Source organism: Sturnira hondurensis, unplaced genomic scaffold (genome assembly GCF_014824575.4).
Source record: "Sturnira hondurensis isolate 20B ecotype Veracruz unplaced genomic scaffold, ASM1482457v3 Scaffold0011875, whole genome shotgun sequence".
Classification (NCBI taxonomy): domain Eukaryota; kingdom Metazoa; phylum Chordata; class Mammalia; order Chiroptera; family Phyllostomidae; genus Sturnira; species Sturnira hondurensis.
In genome coordinates this window covers 454,712-482,102 of record NW_028084506.1, presented here as the reverse complement: position 1 = coordinate 482,102, position 27,391 = coordinate 454,712, and the positions used below count along the sequence as shown (strand labels likewise).

Below are 27,391 nucleotides of genomic sequence, written 5' to 3'. Positions count from 1 at the left end.
GCAGGCTGTCCAGAACAGTCCAAATTGTTACAAGATTGTACAGAGAAAGAATGAGAGAAATTGATTTGCTTCTGGGAGATAATGGGTGATGAATTAGTGTCAGGCAATAACAGAACAGTAGACGAGGAAGAGGGATGAAATAGAGGGAAAGATTACTCTTTTAAATAAATATAAATCAAGCAAAAACACGGACTGATGGGGGAGGGCCGTGTCGTACTTGTTCCTTTTAAACACCTGAGGAAGAAGGCCGGACCACTTGAACAGAAACAAATTCGTGGCTCTGGGGTCTCAGGAGCACCCCTGCAAGATGCTCTGGATGGCGAGGTTAGCTCGCGTCGCAATGCAGCCCCGGCAAAAAGAAGCACCACCAGCTTCTCTCCAGCCGGGTGGTGGGCGGAGCCTCGCCCGGCCCTTAGGGGGCGTGGATGTGGGCGGAGCCTTCCCCCTAAATTGGAGCGCGTGTGACGGCCGGGACCAGAATTAGCTGCTCTTGAACCCGGAAGCAGTTGGCGACGCTCGGAAGTTTCGGCGAAACGCGGGAATCGGCTGGTACTGGGCTTCAGGATGGTCGGCGGCCGTGGTGGGAAGCGTAGGCCCGGCGGGGAGGGCCAGCAGGTACTATTGCGAGGCTGTGCGGGCCCCGCCTGAGCTCTTGGTGCTAGCCAGGGCACCAAGGGGCGGCGCACCGCACCGATCCCGGGATCCTTGAGCGACTGCTCTGTGCTTTGGCACGGGGGTTGCTCCGTGGACCGTGGTTGGGGCCGCCGCTTCCCCGAGTTCTGCTCTTCGGTCCGAAAGTAGCGCCTTTGTATCTTCTCCCCAGCTCCCCGTGCGGTTCCTAGGAAAGCAGTTTGACACAGTCAACGGTTGATTGGCTCAACTAGCTAATTTGATTGGAAACACTAAAAGCCAGGCGCTGTGTGGGTCTTGAGGATTCAAGATGAATCCTGCCTCCCCAGCTTCATCCCCAGCCAGGGAGGTGGGGCACCAGTGAATATACCTGTTACTGTAACTTTTTTTTGTCATTGTAACAGAAATGTATAGAACGTGCCGTGGAAACATTGAAAAAGCATTTAATAAGTCCCTGGTGGGTGTTAAGAAAGCTTTTAGGGCAACTCAACTTTGAGAGGGTTCTTGAAAGCGGAGAAGAGAAGTAAGGGGTAAGGAGTAAGTGCAGAGGATATTTGGGCACAGGGGAGAGTTCTGCGAGGCTGGAGCCTGGGAGGTGGGAAAGTAAGGGGGACATGATCGTAAAGGCACTAACGAAGGAAGGGGGCATGAAGTGTGTGCACATTCTCATACTTTTAAATGATTCCCGACGTTCTGTAACCACTACAGTAGTACCAATACGGCAGCGAAGAACTGCCATTGTGATAAGTAGAGTTTTAGAAAACTCACTCTGGCTGAATTATAACCGAGTAGAGGGAGACAGGGTTAGAGGGCCCGATTAACTGTGAGAGGGCCATAGCCTGGGCGTTCATTATGTTGGTGGTGCTTTCTAGGAACACAGGGGCAAAGTGCAGCCTCTGAAGGGGACAGCTGTCCAAAATTCTAGTTATTGGGGATTTGGAGATGCTCAACAGGTGTGTAAGATAAGGCAGAGCTGAAAAAAATTAGTATTTCCCTTTGGTGCAGTGAACCAATTTGACAGAGAAACAGTGTTCGAAACAAAATACCAAAAATAAAGATGATTCTGTAGAGACTACAGCTAACAGTAGTCGCCACCTCTATAAATTATGTATTAGGACTGTTCTGTGTATTTTTACAAATAACTTACTCCTTATAACAGCTGTATGATATAGGCAGAGTACTATACACACCCTTTTTGTAGATGAGAAAACAAGGCACAGAGAGGCTAAGTAACTTGTCCAAGGTGACAGAGCTGGAGATCAGAAGTCAGGAGTCAACCCAGGTAACCTCTCCATTGTGCAAAACTGCCTTTCAGCAAGGTAGATTGAGGCTTTCCTTTTAACATCTAAATCTGAGCCAGTCTTTGAAAGCTTAACCAAAGGTGGTTATTAAAACAGAAGGGAGGATGGGTCAGAACTTGGTATGTTCCAACTGATCTATATTTGTAGTTGGAGAAGCACCGTGAAGTGGTCGAATCTGTGCACAGGAGCCAGCCCACCTGGGTTTAAATAAACCCCTGTTCTTTCATGTTATAGTTAGGGCCCTAGGGGAAATTACTTCGGTTTCCTTTTCTGTAAAATGTGGAGAGTATCATCTAGCTCGTAAGGTAGTTGTGAAAATGAAATAAATCCGTAGAAAGTCCTTAGAACAGTAGCCTGGCACATAGTGAATGCATAATAAGTCCCTTTTTAATTATGTATTGTTTTTATTGTTATTATCTTTATTACTGTTCCTTGCTCTTATCATCAATACCCATTTTGGCATCCATATTTCAACAGCTTTTGGTTAAATTTAATTTCTTATGATCTCAGACACATTATACTCCTTGGCGTAATAAACTGTTACTATTGGCCAATACATGATCCTCTTTGACCTTGTTTATAATAATATAACAAACACCTACAAACCCACTGCCTGAGCCAAGAACCGAAACACTCAGAATAACCCTACACTTACCTGGGCTCCTCACCTCTCCTCTGCCTAACTTCCATCACCCGCACTCGGTGTAGCTACCACCCTGGATTTTCCCCTTGCCTTCTTTTTATAGCTTTATCACCTATGCATGAATGCCTTAATAACCTTTGTTGTTTTTGAACTTTATACAAAAGCTGTGATGCTGCATATAATCTTCAAGAACTTTTTCCTTCATTCAACAGTCAATTATGAGGACTGATTCATATCACGTGCACCTATACTTCCTTTTCACTAAGTACAATATTACATTGTTTGAAAGTCCTGTAACTGTCCATTCTCCTGTCAGTGGGCATTTTCATTTGTTCTCTTTTCTGCTCTTGGAAACAGTGCTATTAAGAACTTTCTCATATATGTTATCTTTGTAGACTTTGAATGCTGCCTCAAGCAACATCAATCAACTTGAGTCTACTGGGAAAATGGAAGAATATAAATAGGAGAAACATTTAGGTTAAAAGTTTTCAGTCTTGGCACTGTGGACATTTTGGGCCAGTTAAATGTATGTGTTCAGGGGCCTATCCTGTGCACTGGGGGATATTTGGCAGCATCCCTGGCCCCCACCCCACTGAGTGCCAGTAGCATCTCCCCACCCCCTCTGCCCTGCAGATTTGTGTGGAATTGACCCTGGTTGAGAAGCACTGATGTGGGTAGAAAAAGGAAGAATTAAAAAAAAGAACTTAATCCAAAAGAAAGGTTTTAGAAAGAAAAACAGATTGCTACTTACAAAACTAAAGATAAGTAACTTTCAGCTAAGCATTTTATCATTATAGAAATTTGTCAAATACCTAATATGCATGATAAAACCTGGCATAATTATATAATGAACCTGTACTGCAAAGATGTTGGAGATAAGTTTTATAATCTTGTCCTTACATTAAAGGGTCTTTTGTGAAATAATTGTTTAACTGGTAGATTCCCTCGTATCCAGTTGTTTCTGACATTTTGCGCTTGATGTGATGACTGAATCTAAACAAAAGACATGATGACATCCTGTTTAGCAAAAGAAGGCGAAACCTGCCTTTTCCTTATTCATCTTTTCCCACCTCTTACCTTTTCTCTTTACTTTGGTTTTCTGTTTGTTTATTTTCTGTGCTTCCATTATCTTGGAGAAATACATTAAAGACTTGCTATGTGGGTCCCTCTTGCCACTGTGTATTATAAACTGTTCTTTTTTTTATTTGCCCAAAGAATCTTACTCAAATACCATTTATAGTGTTTTAAAGAAAATATGTGTATGCCATAGAATTGGTGAACAAAAATGACCAATGTTGTTACTTAAGGGAAATTACTGATTCCTTTTTGGAGAGAAAACATTTCATATGCCAACTTTCAGAGTGAAAGAACAGTTGATGTGAAGAAGAGTAAATCCTGTGAAGCTGATGTCTCCAGTGACCTTCGGCAAGAAGTAGAAAGTCACTATAAGCTTTCTCTGCCTGAAGATTTCTATCACTTCTGGAAGTTCTGTGAAGAACTCGATCCTGAAAAGCCAGCTGGTGAGTCATTGCAGAATCATTCTCCCGCTTCTGCCCTTGGAAAGACAGTGGGGAACTGAACCAAGGTCTAAGCAGTTGGTAGAAAAGGAAACTTTCCAACATGTTTCTAATGAGAGAAATATAAAATTATGCTATAATAACATGTCACTATCACCTGTTATCCTGGCAGGGGTAAATAAGTTCACGACATGCTTTGATGAGAATTTGAAGGAAAACAAGTACTTTGATATGTTGGAGATTTAGTAATGGCCTAGCGGTTCTACTTCTAGGAACCTGTCGTATGGATTAGGTGAACCAAAAGTTATGTTCAGTGATGTTTTTGGAAATAAAAAATGAGAAATGGCTTACATGCTCGTCAGTAATACATCACAGCAGTAATGCTATGAATATTCAATGAGTATTCATAGTTTTAGAAAAATGGATCAGATTTTTAGGCAATAATAAAGTAGCATGCCTGAAAGATTTTCAAGTGAAAAAATAGTGTATAGAGTGTACTGAGGTCATTAGTATTAAAAAAAAAAGTCAAGTATACACACACATCCCTATGTACTTTCTTTGTGCTTATTACTGTCTCTGAAAGGATACACAAAAAAACATGATAGTGGTGACAGAGTTACTTTTCACTATTGCCATTTACACTATTTAAAGTTTCAGCATGAGGTAAGGAGAGAGAAACACTCATATACTATTGGTGGAAATATGGGTAGATAACTGAATTTTGGCAATATATCAAAACACTTAAACTGTGCAGCAACTTCTCTCAAAACAATCATGGCTGTGTACAAACATATTAGCAAAGATGTTCACTGAAGCATTATTTAGAATAGTAAAAAAAAGTAAATATCAATAGAATAGGCGTCTATAGTAGAATATTTGCAATTATTAAAATTATGTAAAAAATTTAATAGCATGGAAAGGCATTCAGAAAATTTAAGTGGAAACAGGGTAGAGAACAACAAAAAAACCCATTAGAAAACAGTATGATCTCCCTTTAAAATATCTATATGATTACATTTGTTCACAGAGTGGGGGAAACGCTGTCCCCGTATACCAGACCATTAACCTGGTTATCACCAGCTGGCGAGATGGGAGAGTTTAGGTTTTATATTACTTTACAGATTAGTGAGTGCTATCCTGACTTCCAGCTAAGCTGAATCGTTTCCCCCCTGCAAAGGAACTGCTTTTATTCATGTTTCCTCTTCTAAGAATTTTCTTCCTCTGTCCATCATACCTCACACACATCCAGATCCTGCCAGGAGTGCTTACCTCCCCCACTTAGAGGAACAATAAAGACATAGCTGATGTGTGTAAAGACACACACCAGAGCAGACTTTATGACTCTGGTTTAGGTAACACTCTCCTATGATCTGGGAGTGGAGGAAGGGACCACCCAGGATTAGGGTTGGCCAAATACAGTGTCGAAGCAAAGGAGTCCCCTAGAGATAATTAGCTGAAGTGGAGGGAAGGGGAAAGAAATGTGTTTATTAAATACATTTTACTTACCTTCCTTAATGGACCCTCACTTGTTATCTATCTTGTCTCTCCCTTATCCGGGTGAGCTACAATTATTTTAGGCTCTAATATGTCCATAGGAATACAAAACAGTCTTGCTTTAGCCCAAATAACAAACAACAGGAGTAACTGAAATGTATATAGTGGTAAATTTAAGAGGAAATCCTAAATGAAACTGCTGCATTTTTATTGCTGATTTCTTTTCCACTGAGTGTTTATAACTAACATCTTCACATGTAACTAAAGATTTTTTCTTTTGCTTTAGAAAGTTTTTAAAGACAACTGCTTAGAAATAGCTTACTAACAAAAGGCATTATGTCCAATCTGCCTTCAGAAAGCTGTTGTGTAAACAAACTTATTTAATTTATAGATTCACTTTCCGCAAGCCTTGGACTTCATTTGGTGGGTCCGTATGATATCCTTGCCGGAAGACATAAAATGAAAAAAAACCCAGGAAGCCTGAATTTTAACCTTCATTGGAGATTTTATTATGATCCTCCTGAGTTCCAGACGATTATTACGGGAGATAATAAAACTCAGTTCCACATGGGGTACTTCAGGTAAAGGACCTTTTCCTCTCAAACACAGTTCCTGTCCTTCTAACAAGCATAAACATTCACTGGTCTCACCCAAGGTCAAGGACTTATATTCCCCTTATTGGTGGAAACATGGACCATCTGCTGTTCTGCTACCTAACCTACGTTAAGGGGGGCAAACTCTAGGTGTAACCTCCCTGGTTTTTCCTTTGGGGTTCAGAAGAGCTCTTTTAGCTCCAGGAAGATGATTTAAAGTGGCTGCTGGGACTTCAAAATTAGTCACCTGCTTCCGGGGCACACAGAGGCAGCCCATAGCTAAGAATGTGCTCTGGAGTCAGACAGATGGAGCCGACAGACTGGTCCTACTCTTCATTATCTGGGTGACCCTGTGCCAGTCGTGAGTGACTGAGATTCTGTGACTCAGTTTCCCCTCCTGTGAAAATGAGGATAATGTACATCCCTAAAAGAATGTTAAGGAGAGTAAACGATATGTGCAAGGTGCTTAGAATGTTAAAGAAATAGAAGTTGAGGGGGAAAATACTTTGTGTACTGGTACCAGTGGAGATGTCTGCCATGTGAAGTTAATAGAATAGTGGAACTAGAGGAAATACGCTCATGGAGAAGCGTTGTGGGACAGCAGAGTGCAGACAGTGCTGGGAATTGGGGTAATGTGGATTCTGCCTCTGGCTTTGCCATTAACTTCCCAGGACCTGGACCGAGTACTTCATCTCTCTATATTGGCTCCTTCAATTGTAAAATAATAAAAGAATTTGGTTGTATGTATATAAGTCAGATCCTTTCGCCAGTAATGTTTTATAATCCTGTTTACTTTGTTTCCCTACTTTTTTCTTTTTTTCACAGAATATAAAACTGGCAGAGAGATAATGGTATATGATTTTCCCTACTTCTTTTGATAGGCCTTCTAAGTAGGTCCTACGAATCTTAATTTTAGTTCCTGCTGTATAAATAAGATTTGCCATGGCTATGCCTAAGAAATTTAGGGCTTACACCTTGCAAATTCCAGTTTAAAAAAAATTCAGATCTAAATTGTTGTCTATAGACCTAAAATACTATTTGCCTAATAATATAAATACTGGGCAGCTAAGCAGTTAATATTTTTTGCTTAATCAGGGATTCTCCTGATGAACTTCCTGTATATGTTGGTACAAATGAAGCAAAGAAAAACTGTGTAATTGTTCAAAATGGAGATAATGTGTTTGCTGCAGTCAGGTAAGAAAATATTTCAGTCCCATCCTAATTATAATATTTGTTTATAATTTGTGTGCTATATAGGGAATTGAGGAACCTAAAAATTCTAGATTTCTAGAGATAATTTCTGACTTTTGCAGGTAGTGTTATCCACATTCTATTCTTCTACTCTTCACTAAAATAATATACCTCATATAATCAATTATTTTATTTAATGGAACCATTACTTAATCTTGACCTTAGTTTTTCCATGACCAAATTAAAACATTTTTTTAGTAAAAGATGGTATTTGAAACACCATAGTTATGACTTCATTGTAAGAACCCACTGTATATGGTCCAAAGAGCAGGATTTGATACAGTGAGGCCCGCGCCTGTGAAATCTGCGGAAGGGCTGGTGGAGCAGCCCGACCCTCCCGGAGAGACGGTTGTGGCAGGACTGGCTCGCCTGTGCAGCTTGTATCCCTGTCAGCATCAGAAAACTGGGGAATCAGCCACTGCTGCCACTGCAGGATGGTGTGGCTTCGGGGCCACACTGTCGTTGATGTAACCTGTGCTGGTAAAATGGGTGCCCTGCCCTCTGCCTCTCACCCTCGTGAACCTGAGACCAGGTGCTGAGATCTCGGCTGCAGCCACTCCAGAAAAGATGGCGCCCCCACAGCCGTGCTCTCTGGGGGACACAGCAAAAGCATGGCTGTACCTGGCATCTCTCCTGCCTTTCGGATTTCAGAGTTGCGTCTGCTTTAGAGAAGCTAGGTCTTGTGTGGAGTTTGAGCTGGAGAATAATATGGGAAAAGATTTTATTTTTAGACAGTTGGGAAGGGAGAAAGAGGGAGAGAAACATCAATGTTTGAGAGAGACATTGACTGACTGCCTCTCACACTCCCCCACCACCCAGCTGGGGACTGGCCTGAAACCCAGGCATGTGCCCTGTCCGGGAATCAAACCAGCAACCTCTTGGTTCACAGGCCAGCATTCAGTCCACTGAGCCACACCAGCCAGGGCCATCTTTATCGTTTTAAATACAATAAGTAGATCATGTATTGCAGTGCCTCTTTTTATTACCTTACTTTTTAAAAAACATTTTTATGCCCTGTGTTTAATAATACAGATTTACATAAAGAATTCAAACTAAATTAACCTAGCGCACCCACTAGACTGGTACGTAAATGTTGTACATACTGGTATATTTAAAGGGCAACTTACTGTAGATGTCCAAAAAAGATTATTTCTTTCTGATGCCTCTGAGTTTTATGAAATGTTTCTTGTCTCTGTTATATAGTTCTTACACTATCTTTTCTACAGTAACTGTTATAACTTATATAGAGTTTATAGCTCTCTTAAGCCCTTCAGATTTATCATTCAGTTGACATTGGTGCCATCCTTATTAGAAACTGTTGTTGTTTTCTTGCCTTTGGTCTGTCTCTTACACTAACATTAAGTCTCATGGGGCAGAGGCTTTCTCGTGCACGGTACCTGCCCCATAATAGATGTTTCTTAAATAATTTATTCATTCTACAAATACTTAGACATGCAAGAACACCAAGGTTTTCATTAGTCTTACTAAAAAATCTTTTTGAAAAGAAAAGTTATAGTGGTTATCTAAAATAATCCAAGACTGTTTTGGTATTTTTTTAGCTTTTTGGAGAACACAGAAAAGAAAAAGAAAAAAAAATTCGTGATAAATTTATAATTTAGGTGAAGACCAGCAAGTAAGTATTTGAGTACCTGTTTCACTCAGATGTTTTCTATCTCCAATAATTTATCTCCAACACAGAGGTAAAAAGATTATAATACCTTTCAAATATTACAACTATTTTAATTTTTAAAACCCTCCTTTTCTTAAAAAGCTACTCATATTTAACCCACTTTATTTCTGTATCAGCCTGAATAAGGTCTTTTAAGGTCTTTTAAGGCTTTGTTATAAACAAATTATTTTTATGCTGAGGGAAACTAGTTTATTCTGTGCAAGATTGAATAGTAGTCAAAGAAATTGAAAATCACCCAGCAAAGATTAATAAAGATTAAAGAATAATCATATTGTTTAATGCACATAGAAAATATATATATATTTAGAGTTTTCATTATCTTAGGACATCTAAAATAGAAATGAATTTCCCTCCCATTCTGTTCTTTTGTTGTTCCTTTTCCTCAAGTAACTTTAGCAATACTTTTGACCTCATAGACCCCCTAAAATGATCTCATGGATCTCCAAGGGTCCACAGTCTGTTCTTTGGTGACTGCTATACAGTTAATGGTTTCAAGTGTGACTTCATATCAGAACCTCCTGTGTTACTGGTTAAAAGTACTTGACCCTGAGCTGTACAGGCCCTACCTCTAGAGATTCCACTTTAGTACATCTAGAACAGAACTCAGGAATATTTTTTTATATATACATTCAAGTCTAAATGTAATACAAAATTATACTTCTCTAATTTTAATGCTTAAGTTTTTAAAATTTATTTACCCTCTGTTTAATGAACTCTTATTTTGTGCAGGGCCCAAAAAACTATTTAAGCAGATTTAGTATTTATTAAAAGAATAAATGTATTTTATTTTGTCTAGTATATCAGATCTTGTGTGATCTTGTTAAGTGATCCTTTTTCCTCTTGCGGGCTGCCCCTCCTTTCTGCCACCCTGCCTCGCTGTGCTGGGTAATGTGGATTTATTGCATAGGCAGTGTTTCTTCAAACACTACCTCCAGATAAAGTACTGCTCACTAGCAACCCAGGAGGTTCCCATGTTCAGTTCTTACCAAAGAACCGTGTGTGGACCCTTGGGGAACCTGGCACCATTTTGGGAGGCATGTGAGGCCAGAACAACTCATGGTAAGATGTCATTTTGGCACCAGTGGCCAGAGGTGACGGATGGGGATGATACTGTTGGCACCGTGATAGAAACCAAGGCAATGGCACCGCATGAGCAGCCATGATATTATTGATGGCAGTGACACCAGGCATGTGTCATTTAAAATGTGGGTGATGGAGCAGTAGAAATGTTAGAGCTCTGTCACTGAGAACACGTCTTTAACATGCTGGGTGACGAAATGGGGCGTGTGTAGAAAGCAAGCCCCTCTGCATAGTCACAGGAAGGGCTCCTGTGTGACAATTGTGAGCTGAACTTTCTTCCACTTTCACTTGAGAGAGTGACTGACAAATGCTGGTTATTCAGACACCGGTGTTTGGCAGACATTTTCTCAATGGAACCAAAGGAAACAAGTGGCTGTATTGGTTGCCAGTGATTAAAATTTAAGATTTCGAAAATAAAAATTAGAATTGGGGAAACTTTCAACCACCATTGTGAGCTTGACAGCGCCTCACTCCCTAAGTAAGGACTTGGTTAATGTGACCAGCAGTGATTGTAACGAAGGCAAGTCTTGCACTGTGATGTATTGAGTGAGGGTGCTATAATGAAGAGTCTTGGTTTTGGGGAGATCTGCACCCCTCAGTGAATCCATTCACATTCATTCACAGGGTTCATTCACAGTTCAAGGTACCCTAATGGATTTTAGTGCAACAGAGTACAAAATGTTCATGGTTATTATTTCAGTTTGTACTTGGCAATTGTAAGCATCAGAAACCAAAGTATTAGGTACTAAATTGAAGCTGAGAGACAAAAGCTTCATACATTGGTGCCCAGGCAGTCATAATAACGTGAAAAGTGTGGAAGACAGGAGTTAAGTGCCTTAAGTAGCAATGGAAGTCGTCATAGAGACATTTTGTCTAGGCCTTGAATGCCTAAGAACTTCCTAGAAAAAGTGGGCAGAAGGGTGTTCTAGACAAGTTAGCAATAGATGAATGAAAACAAGAGCCACATAGTATTTGAAGGCCTAAATGCCATGCCGGAGAGATTGAGAAGGACTATGACAATTCTCTTCAACCTGACGTCTTCAGTTGGCTTTTTTTCATTAATATATTCTCTTGACACACAGCTGTGTCACAGTGTAGGCCTGTGTGCTGTCATCAGAAGACAAGGACTAGGTGGGTTCAGTTTCTGTGGCACTTCAGTCTGCCCTTCCTAGCTCTGTGACCTGGGGTAAATTGATTATTCTGTGCCTCAATTTCCTGACGTGCAAAATGGGGATAAGAATAATACCCACTGTAAACGTTCTAAGCTTTGTACCACGCCCAGTCAATAGTGAACTATCCAATGTTAGTAGTGAATAGAAGTGACTTTGCTCCTGGGTCATGACCATAGGAAGTAGTTGACTTGTGTTTCCAACTGAGCGCTGCTTCCAGCTCTTTATTTTACCCTTGTCCTGTTCTGCTGCTGAAAGTCTTAACCTGCTTCCAGTAAAACAATTGTTTCCCTAACTGGCAGGAACATTGTTCTGTTCACATACCTTTAGAAATTGTTTTGTATTTTGCTTCTGTATAAGCTTACAAAGTAGCCTTGCTTTCCTTTTATGTTTTCCAAATTTATCTTAAATTTGAGGCCTGGTTCCTGGCTCAGTTGCTTAGAGCATCATCCCAACATGCTGAGGTTGCAGGTTTGATCCCCGGTCAAGGCACATAGAAGAATCAACCAATGAGTGCATGAATAAATGGAATAGCAAATCAGTGTTTCTCACTTTCCCTTCTTCTCTCTGTAAAGTCAATAAATAAAAAATTAAATTAAAAATTTGAAGGTAACAAGCCCTGGCTGGTGTAGCTCAGTGCATTGAGCACAAGCCTGTGAAACCACACGATCGCGGCTCGATTCCCAGTCGGCACATGCCTGGGTTGCAGGCCAGTTCCCAGCAGGGAACCCATGAGAGGCAACCACACATTGATATTTCTATCCTTCTCTCCTTCCCTTCCCCTCTAAAAATAAATAAATAAATAAATAAAATATTTTTTTAGAAATTTGAAGGTAACATTTAAAAAAATCCGTTTTCAGTATTGTAATAGTGTCCCCTGGCTCTTTAAAAGTAAAAATTCCTTTTTGGTGTTTATACACTGCTTCCTTCTGTTACGCCAGGCTTCTCCAGAACAGTATATCACTTCTTAATAACAACTAATGCCGCTTAAAACTTGGCTTAATCTCAGCTTTGTAAATATCCCTTATACCTGTAGTATAGACAGAGATAATGCAAATTTGAATCATGTTTGTTGGTATTGTGGCCGAAAGCTTTTTATCCATGCTGCTTTTCCCTTGTTTGAAGAAATCTATTAGGGATTCTGAGAAAGCTATTGGTAATTATTCTTCAGTCTTTTTATTGTATGGAAATTGATGTTTTTTAACTTAGCTCCCTTCCCTTTCCAAGGTCTGTGTACTTTGTGCGATGGCTTACAGTGTCATGAGGGCTTTTACTTCTTTTTCAGATTATTTTTGATGAAAAAACTTAAAGAAGTAACAGATAAAAAGAAAACGAGTCTCTTGAAAAACATAGATGAAAAACTCACAGAAGCAGCTAGAGAACTGGGGTACTCACTGGAACAGAAAACCAAGAAGATGAAACAGAGAGATAAGAAAGTATGATTTAAATCTGTCAGTCACTGGCTAGTTTGCTATTTTAGTAGTTTTTTTCTCTTAACTCTCCTCCCCACCTGTAGGTGTAACCTTGTTTCCTTACCCCCTGCCGCATCACAAGGCCAGCTGGGGCCACCCCGAGGGGCTCCCTCCAGGGTTGTCAGCAGCGGGGTACGAGAACCCCACTGGAGACTACCTCCACTGGAGACGGGCCTGGGGGGCTGAGTCGTTCGACACATTTCTGCTGTGGCTGCACAGCTCATGCCATTGGTTCCCACTCTCTTAATCTTGTCTTGCCAGTTACTTCATAGAATTGGGTGAAAACAGCGTAATGTTTAATTTTTTTAATGGGTGGGGTCTAATACTAAGATTTGGTGCTTGGTGTCTTTGGGGGTAGTTTTGTAAAGGCACACCTCAGATGCTGGAGCTGCTGGGACAGTGTGTATTGAGATTTGCTGATTTCCTCCAGTATTTCTGGCTGTGAGCAGTCCTCTCCCCCTTCCCTTATTGGTCCCATTAATGTTCCTTTGCTTTGCATCTCCACTAATGCCTACAGGGGCAGTGGAGTGTTTTGTAAACAGCAAATGCTTTGGCGAGGTTTTGGGTCTTTTGCTTTATCACCTACAACTTTCAGAGTAAGTTAACAGACAAGGTAGAATTCTGCTTTGGGGTAAATGAGAATTCTGTAGGAGCTTGTGTTTATAACCTCTGGGGAGGATGGACCTTGTCACAGGTTTGAGGGCACCCCAGTTTCCTTCAGCCTGTCTCCATTGTCTGCTGTGGTTGGTTCATTGGAATGCTCTAGGCCAAATGAAGCACTAGCTATTCCTGAATAAACTAGTACTGAATAAAATAGAAAATCCTACTTCAGGTCCTTGACTGCTCTTAACTCACTTGTAGGGTAAACATTACTCACTAAACAGCAGTGTTAGCATTTCTTTTTCTTTAGTCCTCAAGACCAGAAATACCTTCTGAAATATACATTCAAATGAAACTCCTTGCAACTGGGCCCTTTAACATTTTTTAAAGATTTTGTTTCCCTTCTTATTTTCATAGGGTGTCTCTCCCAGCTTGTAAGTAGAAAGAAGGATAGCATTTCATCTCGTTATTATGTTATTTCTAATTCTTGACTAAAGACTGAGTTTGTACAGGACAGCTGTTAGCAAATTCTTTCATCAGAGCCTTGTTTTATTTTTCTACCACTGACTATCATTTATTTCAGAGGAGATTTCCTTAATTTTCCCCATAACTACAAATAAGATGTGAGTGGGGTTTAAATTTCATAGGTATGTTTGTCCTGATCCCCTCTCCATGGTTAAAATTTTATTATTACAAAAACAGCTGGTAAAAACATAAATACAAAGAAAAAAGAACTTATAAGACAGCCATGATTTTATCCTACCAAAAACATGTTGAGTATGCTTTCAAACCCAAGTTTGTTCTTTATTATCGTCTAATCTTCATTTAATTCATACTTGTCTAGTCCTGAAAAATTCAGTTCCACTAGTTGAGTTAGTGACTTTGTCCTGATGTATGAGAATAGTAATATATCCATTCTGGTATACTAGAGCACTATATAATAGTAGGAGTCACTGTTTTTATACTGACATACCCTTACAGGACTTTGGCGTGCAAAGTCCTTAATCAGTTACCTCAGTGGACCCTCCCAGCCAATCTGCAGACTAGGTGGGAATCATTGTCCTTTATAGATAAGTACATGGAGGTTCACAGAGCCTGCTCCTGGTCCACAATCATGAGTGAGACAATTTCTGATGTTTGGCATTCAACCTGTCTTCTTACTAACTGGCTATATGCCACTTTGCCTTTTTTATTCTTAGATTTCATTATTAAAAATGAACTTTGATTTAATGACATTGTAAAAAGGGCATATCATTTAAAATATCACCACCCTTGAACAGGGTTTTCCTAAACTTGTAATCCTATTTTCTTTTTTATTTTATTTTTATTTTTTATTTTTATTATTTGTATATTGCAGATATTTTTCATGTTTTAAAAAATTTTTGTTCTTGATTTTTTAAATGTAGTTGAGTCTATAAGCATTTTCTTTCTCTGATCAAAAAATTTTTTAAATTTGCCTTTCTTCTAATAGTTTTATGGCTTTTACATTGAAGCCTAAAATCCAACTTCAAGTTATTTTGGCATAAGGAGTTGGATATGACTATAACTTCGTTTTTTTTCCCAAGTGGTGAGCAATTGTCTGTGAACTTCTTGAATAATCTGTCCCTTTTTGTGGCTTAATAAAAGATAATGGGACATTATAGTACAGTAAGGTCCAGACTTGGTAGATGGTAGTTAATTTGGGGGTTTGTGTCCTTCTTCACTGTCTATAATTTCACTGGACTACACAGAGAAGTGGAATATATGAAGGGGGTGTGTTTGTTTAGAAAGACCTAAGAATAATGTCACTAGTGTGAATAAGAAGAGCATAGACCAGAATGGCTATGAAGATGGCCGTGGTTGGGTCTGTTTTCATCTTTGAAGATTACCCCTTAGTAAAAGCTCACTGGCTGTGTTATTTGCCTCCATAGTGGGCACCACAAAACTAGAAAGTGCCCTGCTTTGGGGAAGTTTGCACAAGCCTGAATTTTAGGTAAAAATAGTAGGCCGACTTTGGCAAGATGGATGACAGGAATTCTGTTCTACCACACCTTCCTGCTAACAGAAATATTCCTTCTATCTTTTAGGCCCAGATACAATGTTTTCTGCCTAAAAGACACTTTGACCTTGGAGGAAACTGATTTTCTGGCTTGCCCCTATAATAAGATGCATTGGTGTCCTTCCCTCAAAAAGTACAAATATGCAGAGACTTGTACTTGACTGACAGACAGACTTAATAAATTAAGGCAGTTATTTCACTCCTTTGTACTTACTTGAAGTGCTTGACTTTTAGCTAATTTTAAAGAAAAGGAATATTAAGGTTATATTTTGACTGAAGTTGAGGGTTTGTGTGTGTTTTATTGGGTTTGGGTGAGGGTTTGTTTTGTCTATTTACCATGATTATTTTTTTCCCTTTAACTTAGGTTGTGACAAAGACCTTTCATGGTGCAGGCTTGGTTGTTCCAGTAGATAAAAATGATGTTGGGTACAGAGAGCTCCCTGAAACAGATGGTAATGTACTGCTTGTGTAAACGTGTGCAAATGTGAATATGTGTGCTAATTTGTGAGGGGGAGGGTTTTCCTTACTTACGTGTGCCTTTATTGGACAGTCACTAGGCATTAGTGACAGAGAGCAAGCCCAAGTTTTAGGGTCAGTCGGGCCTGAATTAAACCTGGGTTTGTAGCTGTGTAACCTTAAGCAAATTATTTAATTGCACTAAACCTTGTTGCTGTTATCTGTAAAATGGTTAATACCACTTAAATGAAGGGGTTTTGAGAGTGTAAAAAAATATGTAAGGCGCTAGCACAATGCTTACCTTGTAGTACTTCAAATACAGCATTTATAAGAGTTTAGGGGCTTTTAAGCTATTGCCTAGGTTACATTTTCTGAACTATTTTAAAACCATTAATCAACATATTTAATAGTAATTACTGAAAAAGTATGTTTTTATAGTTTTTCCATGTGCATAAAGTTAACTTAGCATTCAGAAACCCAAGATCCTGAACCGCCTCATTTATAAGTACAAAAACCCTTTGAAAATGTACGATTCCTACACAAAATACAATTACTGCTGTTAAGAAAATCTCTCCTCGACGCTTTCCCCACCCCTTTATCCTCTTCCTTGAGCATCCTTGGCCTTATCTCTCATCCTGTGCCAGAGGGCATACAACTCTGAAGGAAGTCGGAATCGGCGCTTCCCCCAGGAACAAGCACGGATCTCTGCCCAGCACATGGATTTGGCCATGCAGTTTTAGAACAGAACCAATCAGCCGTGGTCGGCAGTCTCTGGGGCTGGGACCTAGAAATCGGCATTTTTAACCATGTCTCTAGATGTATAAGCTGGCTTACATCACAGTTACTCAGATGTAATGTTTTGCCGGTTTCACCCCACACCAGAGGGACCCCAGGGGAACATGGAGAGAACGGCTGGGCTGTGCAGCACCGTGGCCGCCCGCCGTGCGTGGCTGAGCGCGTCAGTGTGGCTAGTGTAATTGAGATGAATTTATAACTGTGACTTTAATTCAGTTGTTTAGCTTACACACTGAAATGATTATGCTGGGTAGTTGGATTAAATTAAATCTTAAAATTAATTTCACGCTTTTTAAATATGGATGAGAAAAGGTTCAATTACACATGTAGCCTGCAGTTGTACTTGTTGGAGCGGATACCCCCACTGCCCACACCCCCTCCCCGAGTCCAGAGGTCATCGGTGTCTGAGAAGGCGTGCGGCTCCACCTTTCTCCGCAGTCTGCTGCTGAGACTGCCCACTTCTGCCTCTGGGCACTGGTCTGTTGGAAGCTTTCACAAGTAGAATCACTGTCTCACTTGGGAAAGGCTGTGAACATTGGTTACAGGAACAGTAGTCTGGACACTTCTGGGGTGGTGGGTTCTGAATTGTTATGTCCTGGAGTAAACCCTGTTACCTGCCTACTCTGGATGGGGTCTTGGGGTTTTATGTCCAAGGTCTTTTTAGTTTCCTTTTACTTTTTTCTAATATTCTAGACATTAAATCTTTCAGTGGTTTATTTTGAATGAAAAATGGTAGCAAAACATAAGGACCTAGTATCTGGCTCCTGCCTCGTGTTGTTTCCTAGGAGGAGTTGACCGGCAGCGTGTTCAGGTGCAAGTGTTCAGCAGATCCCATTGTGATACTTGTTTGCCGAAGTTAAAAACCTTAGCATAGCTTTCCTGCCATTGCTAATCCTTAATACCTTATATTTGTAGTTGTCAGTAGAATGCTGTGCCTCATACATACAAGGCACAGTGATCACGTCATCCTCGGGTTGATTGTTCAGCCAGTCCCCGTCTCCCCAGTGCAGGGGCCAGTTAAAGACGTGATATTGGGAGGGTTTGATCATCTCCATTCTTTTCAGTACTGACTGAGTGATTCCCAACGAGGTAGTTTGTGAGAGGGAAGTCTAACCAGATGTCCAGTGCACCTTCATCCTCACACGTGTCCGGAGACCGGACACACTGGCACCCATCAGGCAGTAAGAACAACAGGGAAAGCCAAAATAGAAATAGTAAACCACTGTTCTTATTTAGATAAACGAAGTTAGAAGTTTTCTGTGTTCTTTCTCCAAACTGTACTTCTGCCATGGCTGCACTTCCTCCACTGTGGTAAAGGTTTAATTTTGCAATTTCTTACCTGTTCCATTGTCTTTTCCTATATTTTTTAAATGTGGTAGGATAGAACAAAATAGAGTAAACTTTATGGTCTATTGGGATTTTTTTTTAAGGAATAGATTTTTTTTTAAATTTATTTAACTCTTGTTCAAGTACAGTTTTCTTTCCTGTATTCCCAGCCCTGCCCCCCCCCTCCAGTTATTGGGATTTTTTTTAATCCAACTCCTAATAAAGACTAGCCCAGGGGTACGTTACATATGGTCTCTATTGCCATATTCTTTTTTCCCCCAACCTTTTAAAAGGGGAAACATTCTGAGCTCGATGGCCTTTTAAAAAGGGAGTTGGGCCAGGTCTGGTACTACTTCACCAGTTCCTGGACTAGCATACTGAATGTCATCGAAAACTTAGTAAAATCATTATTGCAGCCAGATCCACTGGGAAATCATCACATTCTGCTAATAAGAGAAATGGTTTTGTTAGGCCATTATTATGCTTGAGTCTTAATTAGAAAAGTTATAAAATTGCCACTCTAAATCACAGTGTCTTCCAGTTATTCATATCAGTTGTATGAAAAGTCCTAAGAAAAAAAACCCAGCTTCTATTTTTACCTTTGAAGATGGCTGTAGATAATTTTTAATACCACTGATTTCTTTCAGCTAATCTCAAGAGAATCTGCAAGGCAATTGTGGAGGCACCAACTGATGAGGAGAGACTAAAAGCTTTTGCTCCCATTCAGGAAATGATGACTTTTGTGCAGTTTGCTAATGATGAATGTGACTATGGCATGGGGCTTGAGTTGGGAATGGACCTCTTTTGTTATGGTTCGCACGTGAGTACAATATCACAACCTCCCTCCTGTCCTGCACACACACACACACACACTCGTGCACATTACATCATCAAGTCCTGGCACATGTGGCACAGGTAGGGTATGTATTCAAAGGAAGCTTTTTGAAGTGATGTTCTGGCAAACATGAATAACCAAGGTCATTTGCCTTTAGGCCTCCATTAAAGTGAACTTTCTTATTAGACATACAGGTGGGGCATCTGCGTGTGTGGGGATCCACACACCCCTTTCCCGGAGCTGTTTAATTTCTCACTGTCATGGGGGTGGTACTTGTTCTTGTGCGTGAATTCCTTGATGAAGAATACATACTATTTTAAAATAGGCCTTAAATTACTTAAAATATGAGATGCTATTTTCCATTAAGTATTTGCTAATAAACACCTCCCCAACAGTTAAGTCAGTGCTTACTCAACAGTGGTTGCCTCAAGGTCAAAGAGGCAGTAAGGTGCAGTGTCTACAATGTGTTTCTAGGGTGAAGCTGTTTAGTTTTAAATTACTTCTTCCCACTTGCAAGCTGTCTAAGGTTGGGTGGTTTTTCCAACACTCTTGTGTATATCCTTTCCTATAAAATGTCTGCACACAGACCATTTAATTCCAGTCAAGCTATGACGTCACCTGTGAAGCACAGACATAAACCCCCCTGCACAGGCAGTCTGGTTCTAGAGTCAGTGTCTAAACCAGTAATTCCAAAGTTAAAGATATCATTAAAATGCAAGCTGTTCCGGTCGCCCTGGGGTGAGGCCTGAGATGCTGTGTTTCGGACCTGCTCCCGGGGGGTGCTGGGGGTGCTGCTGCTGCTGCTGCTGCTGCTGCTGCTGCTGCTGTTGTGCACACACTCCGAGGAGCTGGACTAGACCAGCAGCTAACTAGCACGCACCCAGGCCGTCTGCAGGGCTGTTCAAACACAGACGGGTGCACCCCCCACCCCCAAAGTCTGAGTTCACAGGTGGGTCCTGGGAATTCGCATTTCTGACAAGTTACCAGGTCTGGTGAGCCTGAGAAACACATTCTTGTCATTTCTCTGCCTTCCTCATTTGGTTAGGAGTGGAAAAAAAAAATCCCAATGTTTAACGACAGCCCTTGACCAAACAGAATAGTGCTTGGCCTGCCAGAAGATGGTCCAGCTTAATAAAAGACATGATTGGTGTGAGAAATTAAATAACATAGAATATATGAAGGTTTTATTGTTAGCACAGTGCTAGTTAATGTTGATCATCAACAAAAGCGTTGACAGTTTTTACTCCAGGATGTAACAGCAGCACAATAGGCTAAGTCACTTGGTAAACCTAAGGCAGTGACTTACAGGACGGAGGGAGTACGTGGGGGGGGGGGGGCAGGAATTTGAAAAGGGCGTGATCTGAAAACCCACATTCAGCATACTTATTCTTACAGTATGAACTGAGGAAATAATGATTAAAATCTTAACTGGTGGGGATACACTAAGGCAAAAAAAACAAACAACTGATAAACCTTATGTGAGGGAATAGAGAAAACCAGGTTACATTTTTAACCTGGTTTTCTTCTGAATTACTTCCAAAATACACCATTGGTCCTTTAGAGCTACCAGGTTGCCTCTTGGACAGAACAGCAGGTGTCTGTCTCCGAAGTCACTGGCCTAGTCAACTGAAAGTAGCTGGTAGTAGTCAGGGGAGTGTGCTTTGTCAAACAGGTGCTTTTTTGAAGTGCTTTGTTACTTACAGGGCATCTGCTATATTCTCTGCTTACTGTTATATTTTTATTTTTCAGTATTTTCATAAAGTTGCTGGCCAGCTTTTACCTCTTGCATATAATCTGTTGAAAAGGAATCTCTTTGCGGAAATTATTGAAGATCACCTGGCAAACAGAAGTAAAGAGAACATAGACCAACTTGTGGCATGAGTGAGACCAACTTGTGGCTTTCCTTGGTGTACTATTTTAAAGCATTAATATTAAACTTGTGATTTTTTGTTTGTTTTTAAGGGATACAGAAAATAAATTGATGGAAACATTTACTGAAACTTTTGTAAGTCTCTTCTGGCCTGGATTTCTTTTTTATATGCAAATAAATGGTAGTCAAATCATCTAAATGACGAGGCCCTAATCACATTTGAAAGAAAATCATCAGACTCTCTATCCTCTCCTTCCAGGGAGTCTTATTTTGGTATTTAACATGGGCAACTAAGAATTTAGTCCTAAGACTTGAGCTAATAATTGCTGTCGACTGAAGGACTGGATTTAAGGAGGGCAGCTGGGCGTACAGGAAAGAAACTCATGACACTGCCCAGCAGTCTCCCAGAACTGAGTGCCTGGCCTTGATCCAGTGAAACTGCAGTTTTAAGTACCTCCTGGGGACTCATGTGTTCCCCCTCAATCAGTGCAGTCACCCCATGTGGAATATTCTTTAAAACAATTCTCCTTTGACTCGGTCTGTATTTACTAAGTCAGTATTGCATAGTATATAGATAGAGTATACAAATCAGTGTAACAGTTTAAATTTTAGTTTTTCATTGCAAGTTACTTCACTGGATACAAATCTGTGGATAGCTGTGTTTTTACCAGATTCAGATCCTCATTAAATCTGACAAAATGTTCTTTACTTGAAAAACAGCAAATAGTTCATTGTTTGCAAACAACAAACTGTGGACTAGGCTAAAGAGCCTTATTATAATAAACTCTTTCCCATTCAATGTGAAGTTCAAGTTACCTAGTTTAGTGCCCACATTGTGAAGACTGACTTGACTTACCCGAAGAACTTCTGTTGAACAGTTTCCAGTTACTTACCCTGTGAGCTGTGTCCTTAAACAGATGTTAGGAGATAACTTTTTTACTTGATAGAAGGAATAAGTGGACTATTAAAAGGAAACACTTGCAGTCAGGATTTTAATTGAGTAGCATGCCTCAGCTCCAGTTAGGAGTGTGTAGCCCCCTCACTACCAAACCTTTGACTGTATGTGGCTGGAGGGAAAAAAACCCACAAAGAGGGTCTCACTTGAACCTCAAGATGGTCGTGCAGCTGCCCATCAGTCCTACTCCACGTCTTTCATGCAACCTTCCATCTTCAGTGTATTTCACTAAGAAAATAGTGATCAAGATAACGTCCACAAAATCTCACCGTGCTACTAATGACCCACCGCTCAGTCCTGGGCTTGTTGCCAACGTGCTGCCATGTGCCTGAGGTGCCTTCTCCCTACTCTAGGCCCTGTCTGAGACCATCGATTTTCCCTCTCACGCATTCACACCTACAACAAAAGCTCTCATATCCTGCATCCTAAACCACTCTATTGTGCATCCCCTTTCTGAAAAACTCGGGAAGAACTGTAACATCTGCCTTTCATTCCTCCCAGTCTCCAGCAAACCTCCAACCAGACTTCCGCATGACCCCACTGGAACTGCTCTGGTCACACTCATCGGTTACCCTGCACTGGCCAATTTTCAGTCCTCATTCACTCGATGGATCAGCAACACCTGACAACTGAGCCTCCTTAAAACCATTATTCATTTGGCTCAGGGGACTACCCTTGTCTAAATGCACAACTCCCCACCCTCCCTCACTGGATGCTCTATCTTCTGCTGGTTCCGCATCTCAGTCTGAACATACAAATGCGTCAGTGCTCAATCTGCTTCTGTCCACGTAATCCCACAGTGTCTCATCTTGTCCCAGGGCCTCTCCCACGGTACTGAGATCTTAGACTAGAGGGTTTCATCTAGGCCTGAGGCTCATATATACAACTGCCTACTTGGCACCCCATTTGGAAGTCTAACTTGATGTAGAAAACCAAAATTCCTCTGTACACATCCCCACATCTATCCGTGGTGCCTTGCCCACTTCAGTCAGTGGCCATTCCATTGTTCTGTACACAGGCCAAAACCACGGAAACCTCCCACACTCCTTGTCTCACCACCCCACATTCAATCCCTTAGCACATCCTGCCTGTTCCACCTTCAACACGTCGGATCCAACCACTCGAACTGCCTCCACCAGCTCCAGTCAGGTTCAACCTCTACCTGTGGCTTACCCTGATTATTCTAAGGGCCTTCTAACTGGTCATGCAGCTTCCACCCCTGCCCCCTTATTCCCAGCAAAGGAGCCAGAGAGATCATGTCACGTTCTGCCTTACTGGCTTCCCAATTTATTCAGAATAAAAGCCAAATTCCTACACATCCAACCTCTTTCATCCTATGCTCCTTCCGCCTCCAGCCACACTGACCACTTAAGTCTTCCCTGTGCCTGTGGGGCACACCCCACACCGCAGGGTCTCAGCTGTGTTTCCGCTTCTGGGGACAGTTCTCGCATAGCTGCATCATCCCCCACTCTCTCTAGGTCTCTGCTCAAAAGTGACCTTATCCCCGAGACCTTCCTTGATCACCCTCTATAAAAGCAGCATCCTCCCCATTACTTTTCTCCGTGAGGATTCTGACTGACTTATGCATGCCTTTGACAATGTGCAGCACACAGGAATCAGTTTTTAAAATCCGCTGAATTCATGGTATTTATCACCATCTGACATATGTATGCATCTCTTTCCCTACTGGAATGTAAGCTTCAAGAACACAGAATAGTGCCTAGTACACAGTAAGTGTTCAATAAATTCTTAGTGAATGAGCAAATGAAATGAAGGATACAAGATCTATCCTTGACTTTTTGGAAAAGTGTTCTCTTTACTAAAAGTTTAATATGAGAAGACTACTGAAATCTTTTAACAACTCACACGTTACCACCTCCTTTTAGACAGCTCTATTAGCAAATTTCCAAGGTAAAATTTAAAATGTAAATCATTTATATGTTTTCTCTTCATACAAGTAGCACAATATTTCTTTAAAAAGGATAAAAAACCATGGTTTTGAAAGTAAACCAAAACGAAATCTTTTGGTATACCTGCAACTTTCACTGAAGTGGAGGCTCCATGCTGTTGCTACCACGTACTGAATATGTACCTTGCTGTGCAGTCCAGCAGCTGCTGGGCCGTGGCTCCTCGCTGGCCAAGTGCAGAAATGGCTTCACACAGACCACCCTTCGAGGCTGCATGTGCCAGCTACTGGCCTACGCTGCACAGAGCAGTAAAGTGGAGGACTGTCACAGATAATTAAAGGCCAAACCACGAATTGTCATACAGATTTTAATAGATATTCTGATTAACTCATCCCAGTAATCATTTTTACTGTAATGATATGCAGCTTTACTACACTAGGTTAAATGAAAACAGATAAATACAGCTCTAGGCAACATCACAGATTAACAAACTAAGCATTCTTCACGAACCAAACTGGAAACAATTATTAAGAAGAGATGCTGACGGCCTTGCCCATTCTCATCATACCTTCTCAAAAAGGGTACTCAAATAAGGCGCTCCACTTACTCTATAGTCAATTCGTCAATCAGCTAGGCACATATATTCCATGGTCTCCACTATTCATGTTGTGGTTAAAAAGCAGACACACCTCAACATATCAAAAAGAAAAATGGAACAGATCAGAACGCCAAAGAAAACCACTGAATGCATAAAAATATGGCACTTTTCCTGTATTTCAGCTGTAACACACATCAATGTGGAAACGAATAAAAAAAAAAATACTATCCACCCTGAAATGTCAGTCTCTGAAGCAGGATGGGCAATGAAAGGAGATCCTAAAATCAAAAAAGAAAACATGAAAAAAGAAATCCATGTGAAGTTCAATGTTATGAAGCTATCTGCAAAGAAGCTCGTCTCTCTCTCCCTTGAAGGCTTGTAACTGAGGACAAGCAAGTTATTCAGCAGCCAGTCCTGCGGGGCTCCCACTCTAGCAGTGCCTTGCACACTCACTGCAAATGCACTCAGACAAACTGGAAGTGAGTTATACAGGACTATCATTTAGAACTCATTCCACTCTGCATGGTCAAATAAACTCGGAAAGGCCACTAAGGAAACCCAAAGTCTGCCAAAGTGGGGAATGTCTTGGAGAAAATACTAATTTTAGGCAGACAGCAAAACTAAGCATGTTTCACAAAATTGCTAAAATTTTGCTCCACTTTCAACTGTTATTCTAATATGGCTTCGTGATCTTATAAATCTTCAAGATCTTACAGATATATTATTATTATTATTATTATTACTATTAAAAGCTAGGAAGAGACATTTCCAAAGAGCAGCTCATTGCCAGTTGTTTCAGAAAATGTCCGCCTGCAGAAATTTCACTTTCTGACCCAGAATGCATAATCACAGAATATTTAAGCCAGTCCTTCAAGTAAAACTGCCTTTGCCAATAGTGAATTCAGATCATGATTAAGACAGACATTTCCAAAAACAAAAAGCCCCGAAACACCCCAGTATCTTTTCAATTCATCCTGCAAAAATGGGCACTTGTGGCCAGTCAAAATGTCACCGAACAGAACACTCCTGGATGCGACATACCCAAAGATTCAAAGCTTATGTTCAGATTATGATTTTAACTGCTACCTTTGCCATTTTATTGTTTCCACTTGATTTTTTTAAGGTAAACACCATTTAACATTTGATTTTAACCTGCAAAGTGACATGTAGTGTTTCCACACTCCAGTTAATGAGTCAGAATAGCCAGGGCGGAGGGGGGCAGTGAAGACCAGAGAAAGGGCTATGCACACACTGGATTGGAGAGAAGCTGCCACCGCCTCTCGTACCCCCTTGTTCACACTGTAAACTTTGTTCATATCTCCGTATTTGTAAGTCTGAATTACTCTATAAAAGTTGCATTAAAAAGGCAAAATTATTTAAGTGAAATATTAACTGATCCATATTTTATAAATTTTAATCCATAAAAATATAAATAAGAATGGTAAATTTTTAGGAGAAGAAATATACATTTAGTGCAAGTTATGAATTACATTTCTTCAGTGTCAGCAGTAAAATATCTTGAGGAAAGAAAAAATGACTGATCATAGTTCAAGAAAAAAAATTCCAGTGTTTAAACATGCAGTTATACCAGATACAGCTAGACAGGCTATGTCCTTCTCTTTACCGCCAAAGCAGCAACACTGTCTCCTTACACCACACTGCACTTGCATATCATAGTAGTTTTAGAGACAGGAAATATGCGTAAGACCAGGCCGCGTTACCCCTGAAGTCTGAGAGGAAAAAAACAGAAAGAAGACTTTATCCGAAAAAGTCATGTTTCATTGTGGATTCGGAACCACAGGGCACACAAGTGGAGGGGTTTCGTTCATGCTGCACTGGAGAGTTTGCCTGTGTGGTCAGCCTGCGCTGCAGTGCCTGCGACTGCTCCAGGCACTCCGTGATGGTGCCAGTGGCAGGGCTGGTGGCACAAGAAACACTCCCTTCTTGTAATGAAACCTCAGTAAAATCACAGTACATCTCAATATGAGAAAGGACTGCTTCAAAGGGTACACCGATTTAAAGAGGCTTTGTTACAGCGAGAGAGAGAGAGAGAGAGAGAGAGAGAGAGAGAGAGAGAGAGAGAGAGAGAAGGAGAGAGAGAGAGGGAGGGAGGGGGAGGGAGGGAGGGAGAGGGGGGGAAGGGGGTCGAGAACTCTTCTGGAATGTAGAAAGGTAATGCTTAACTCTACAATTCATGAATTAAACAGAACAGTTTTGATTTTTAAAAAAACGGGCAAGACCTGCAGTCTTACAGATGGCTCAATTCAAAGTTATCCCTCCAGGGACAGGGACTGATTTCGTGTCTTTGCGATGTTGGAGTAACAGGCCAGGCACTCCGAGCTGGGCTCCAGGGTCCTCTCCCTGCTGGGGCTCAAGCCTCACTCCCAGGACCCGTCCTCGGCAGAAACGCAACCCGTGCAGAACAACAGGAGTGGGCTGGGTGCTCTACCTCACTCGTTTCCATCTCTCTCCTTCCCCTTCTCACACAATTCCTTTATCCCAGCAGCATTATTTGCAAACCATGCTGCAAAAGCCTGGCTTTTACATCTCCTTTTTGTCTGTCTGTTTGCTTGTCTACAGGAGAACTGTAAGCAGACGCTCCCTCAGGTTACAGAGTTGTGCTATTCAACAAATGAACTTCCTCTTCTGCTTCCTCTCTTTCCTCATCCAGGAGATTCAGTTGAACATTACTGAGGCGGGGTCTTGGTTTGCCGTCTGGGCCATATGACGGAGGATATCTTTTTTTGTTATAATGCCAAGGAGGCGCCTGAAAGGGATAGACAAAAGACGGCCATTAAAATAAAAGGGACAAGAAAAAGAGAAGCAACATTTATAGCTAAATCCTTTTTGTTGACAGCAACAGCAAAGCAAGCAGCCTGAGATTTTATTTTCGAAAAGCATTTTACTGGTAAAGATAATCAAATTATCCAGCAACCATCCTTTGATATAAAAAGCAGTATGGTCACTAATAGTACAATAGTACAATGTCCTCAATAGTACAATGTCCTTCCCACTGAGACTCTCATTGAAGTAGATCTATTTTGATTAATGTATGCCAACAAAAAAGTAACAAAAAATGGATGTGTGAGCAAGAAATGACACTGGTCCCATTTGAGAAGGAATATTCATTTCCATCACACCAAGAAAGAAGTAAAGTGTCTGATGACCAAA

General features: G+C 40.9%; 2 protein-coding genes across 6 annotated transcripts in view; one reads left to right on the top strand and one right to left on the bottom strand.

Moving 5' to 3' along the window:
• The first annotated feature begins 472 nt into the window (after positions 1-472).
• HPF1 (histone PARylation factor 1) lies at positions 473-20,891 on the top strand. Its single transcript, XM_037060416.1, has 8 exons — positions 473-615; positions 3,935-4,094; positions 5,977-6,166; positions 7,274-7,372; positions 12,654-12,804; positions 15,843-15,930; positions 18,703-18,875; positions 20,640-20,891. The coding sequence occupies exons 1-8, from the start codon at positions 565-567 to the stop codon at positions 20,769-20,771; spliced, it is 1,044 nt and encodes a 347-aa protein (XP_036916311.1). The 5' UTR covers positions 473-564; the 3' UTR covers positions 20,772-20,891.
• A 5,633-nt stretch (positions 20,892-26,524) lies between these two features.
• Positions 26,525-27,391, bottom strand: part of CLCN3 (Cl-/H+ antiporter 3) — a 68,082-nt gene continuing 67,215 nt past the window's right edge. For all 5 annotated transcript variants that reach the window (XM_037060410.1, XM_037060414.1, XM_037060411.1 and 2 more), the window contains one exon: positions 26,525-26,987. In XM_037060410.1, coding sequence (XP_036916305.1) covers positions 26,829-26,987 — 159 coding nt within the window. In that variant the 3' untranslated portion in view covers positions 26,525-26,828. The remainder of the gene's footprint in view (positions 26,988-27,391) is intronic.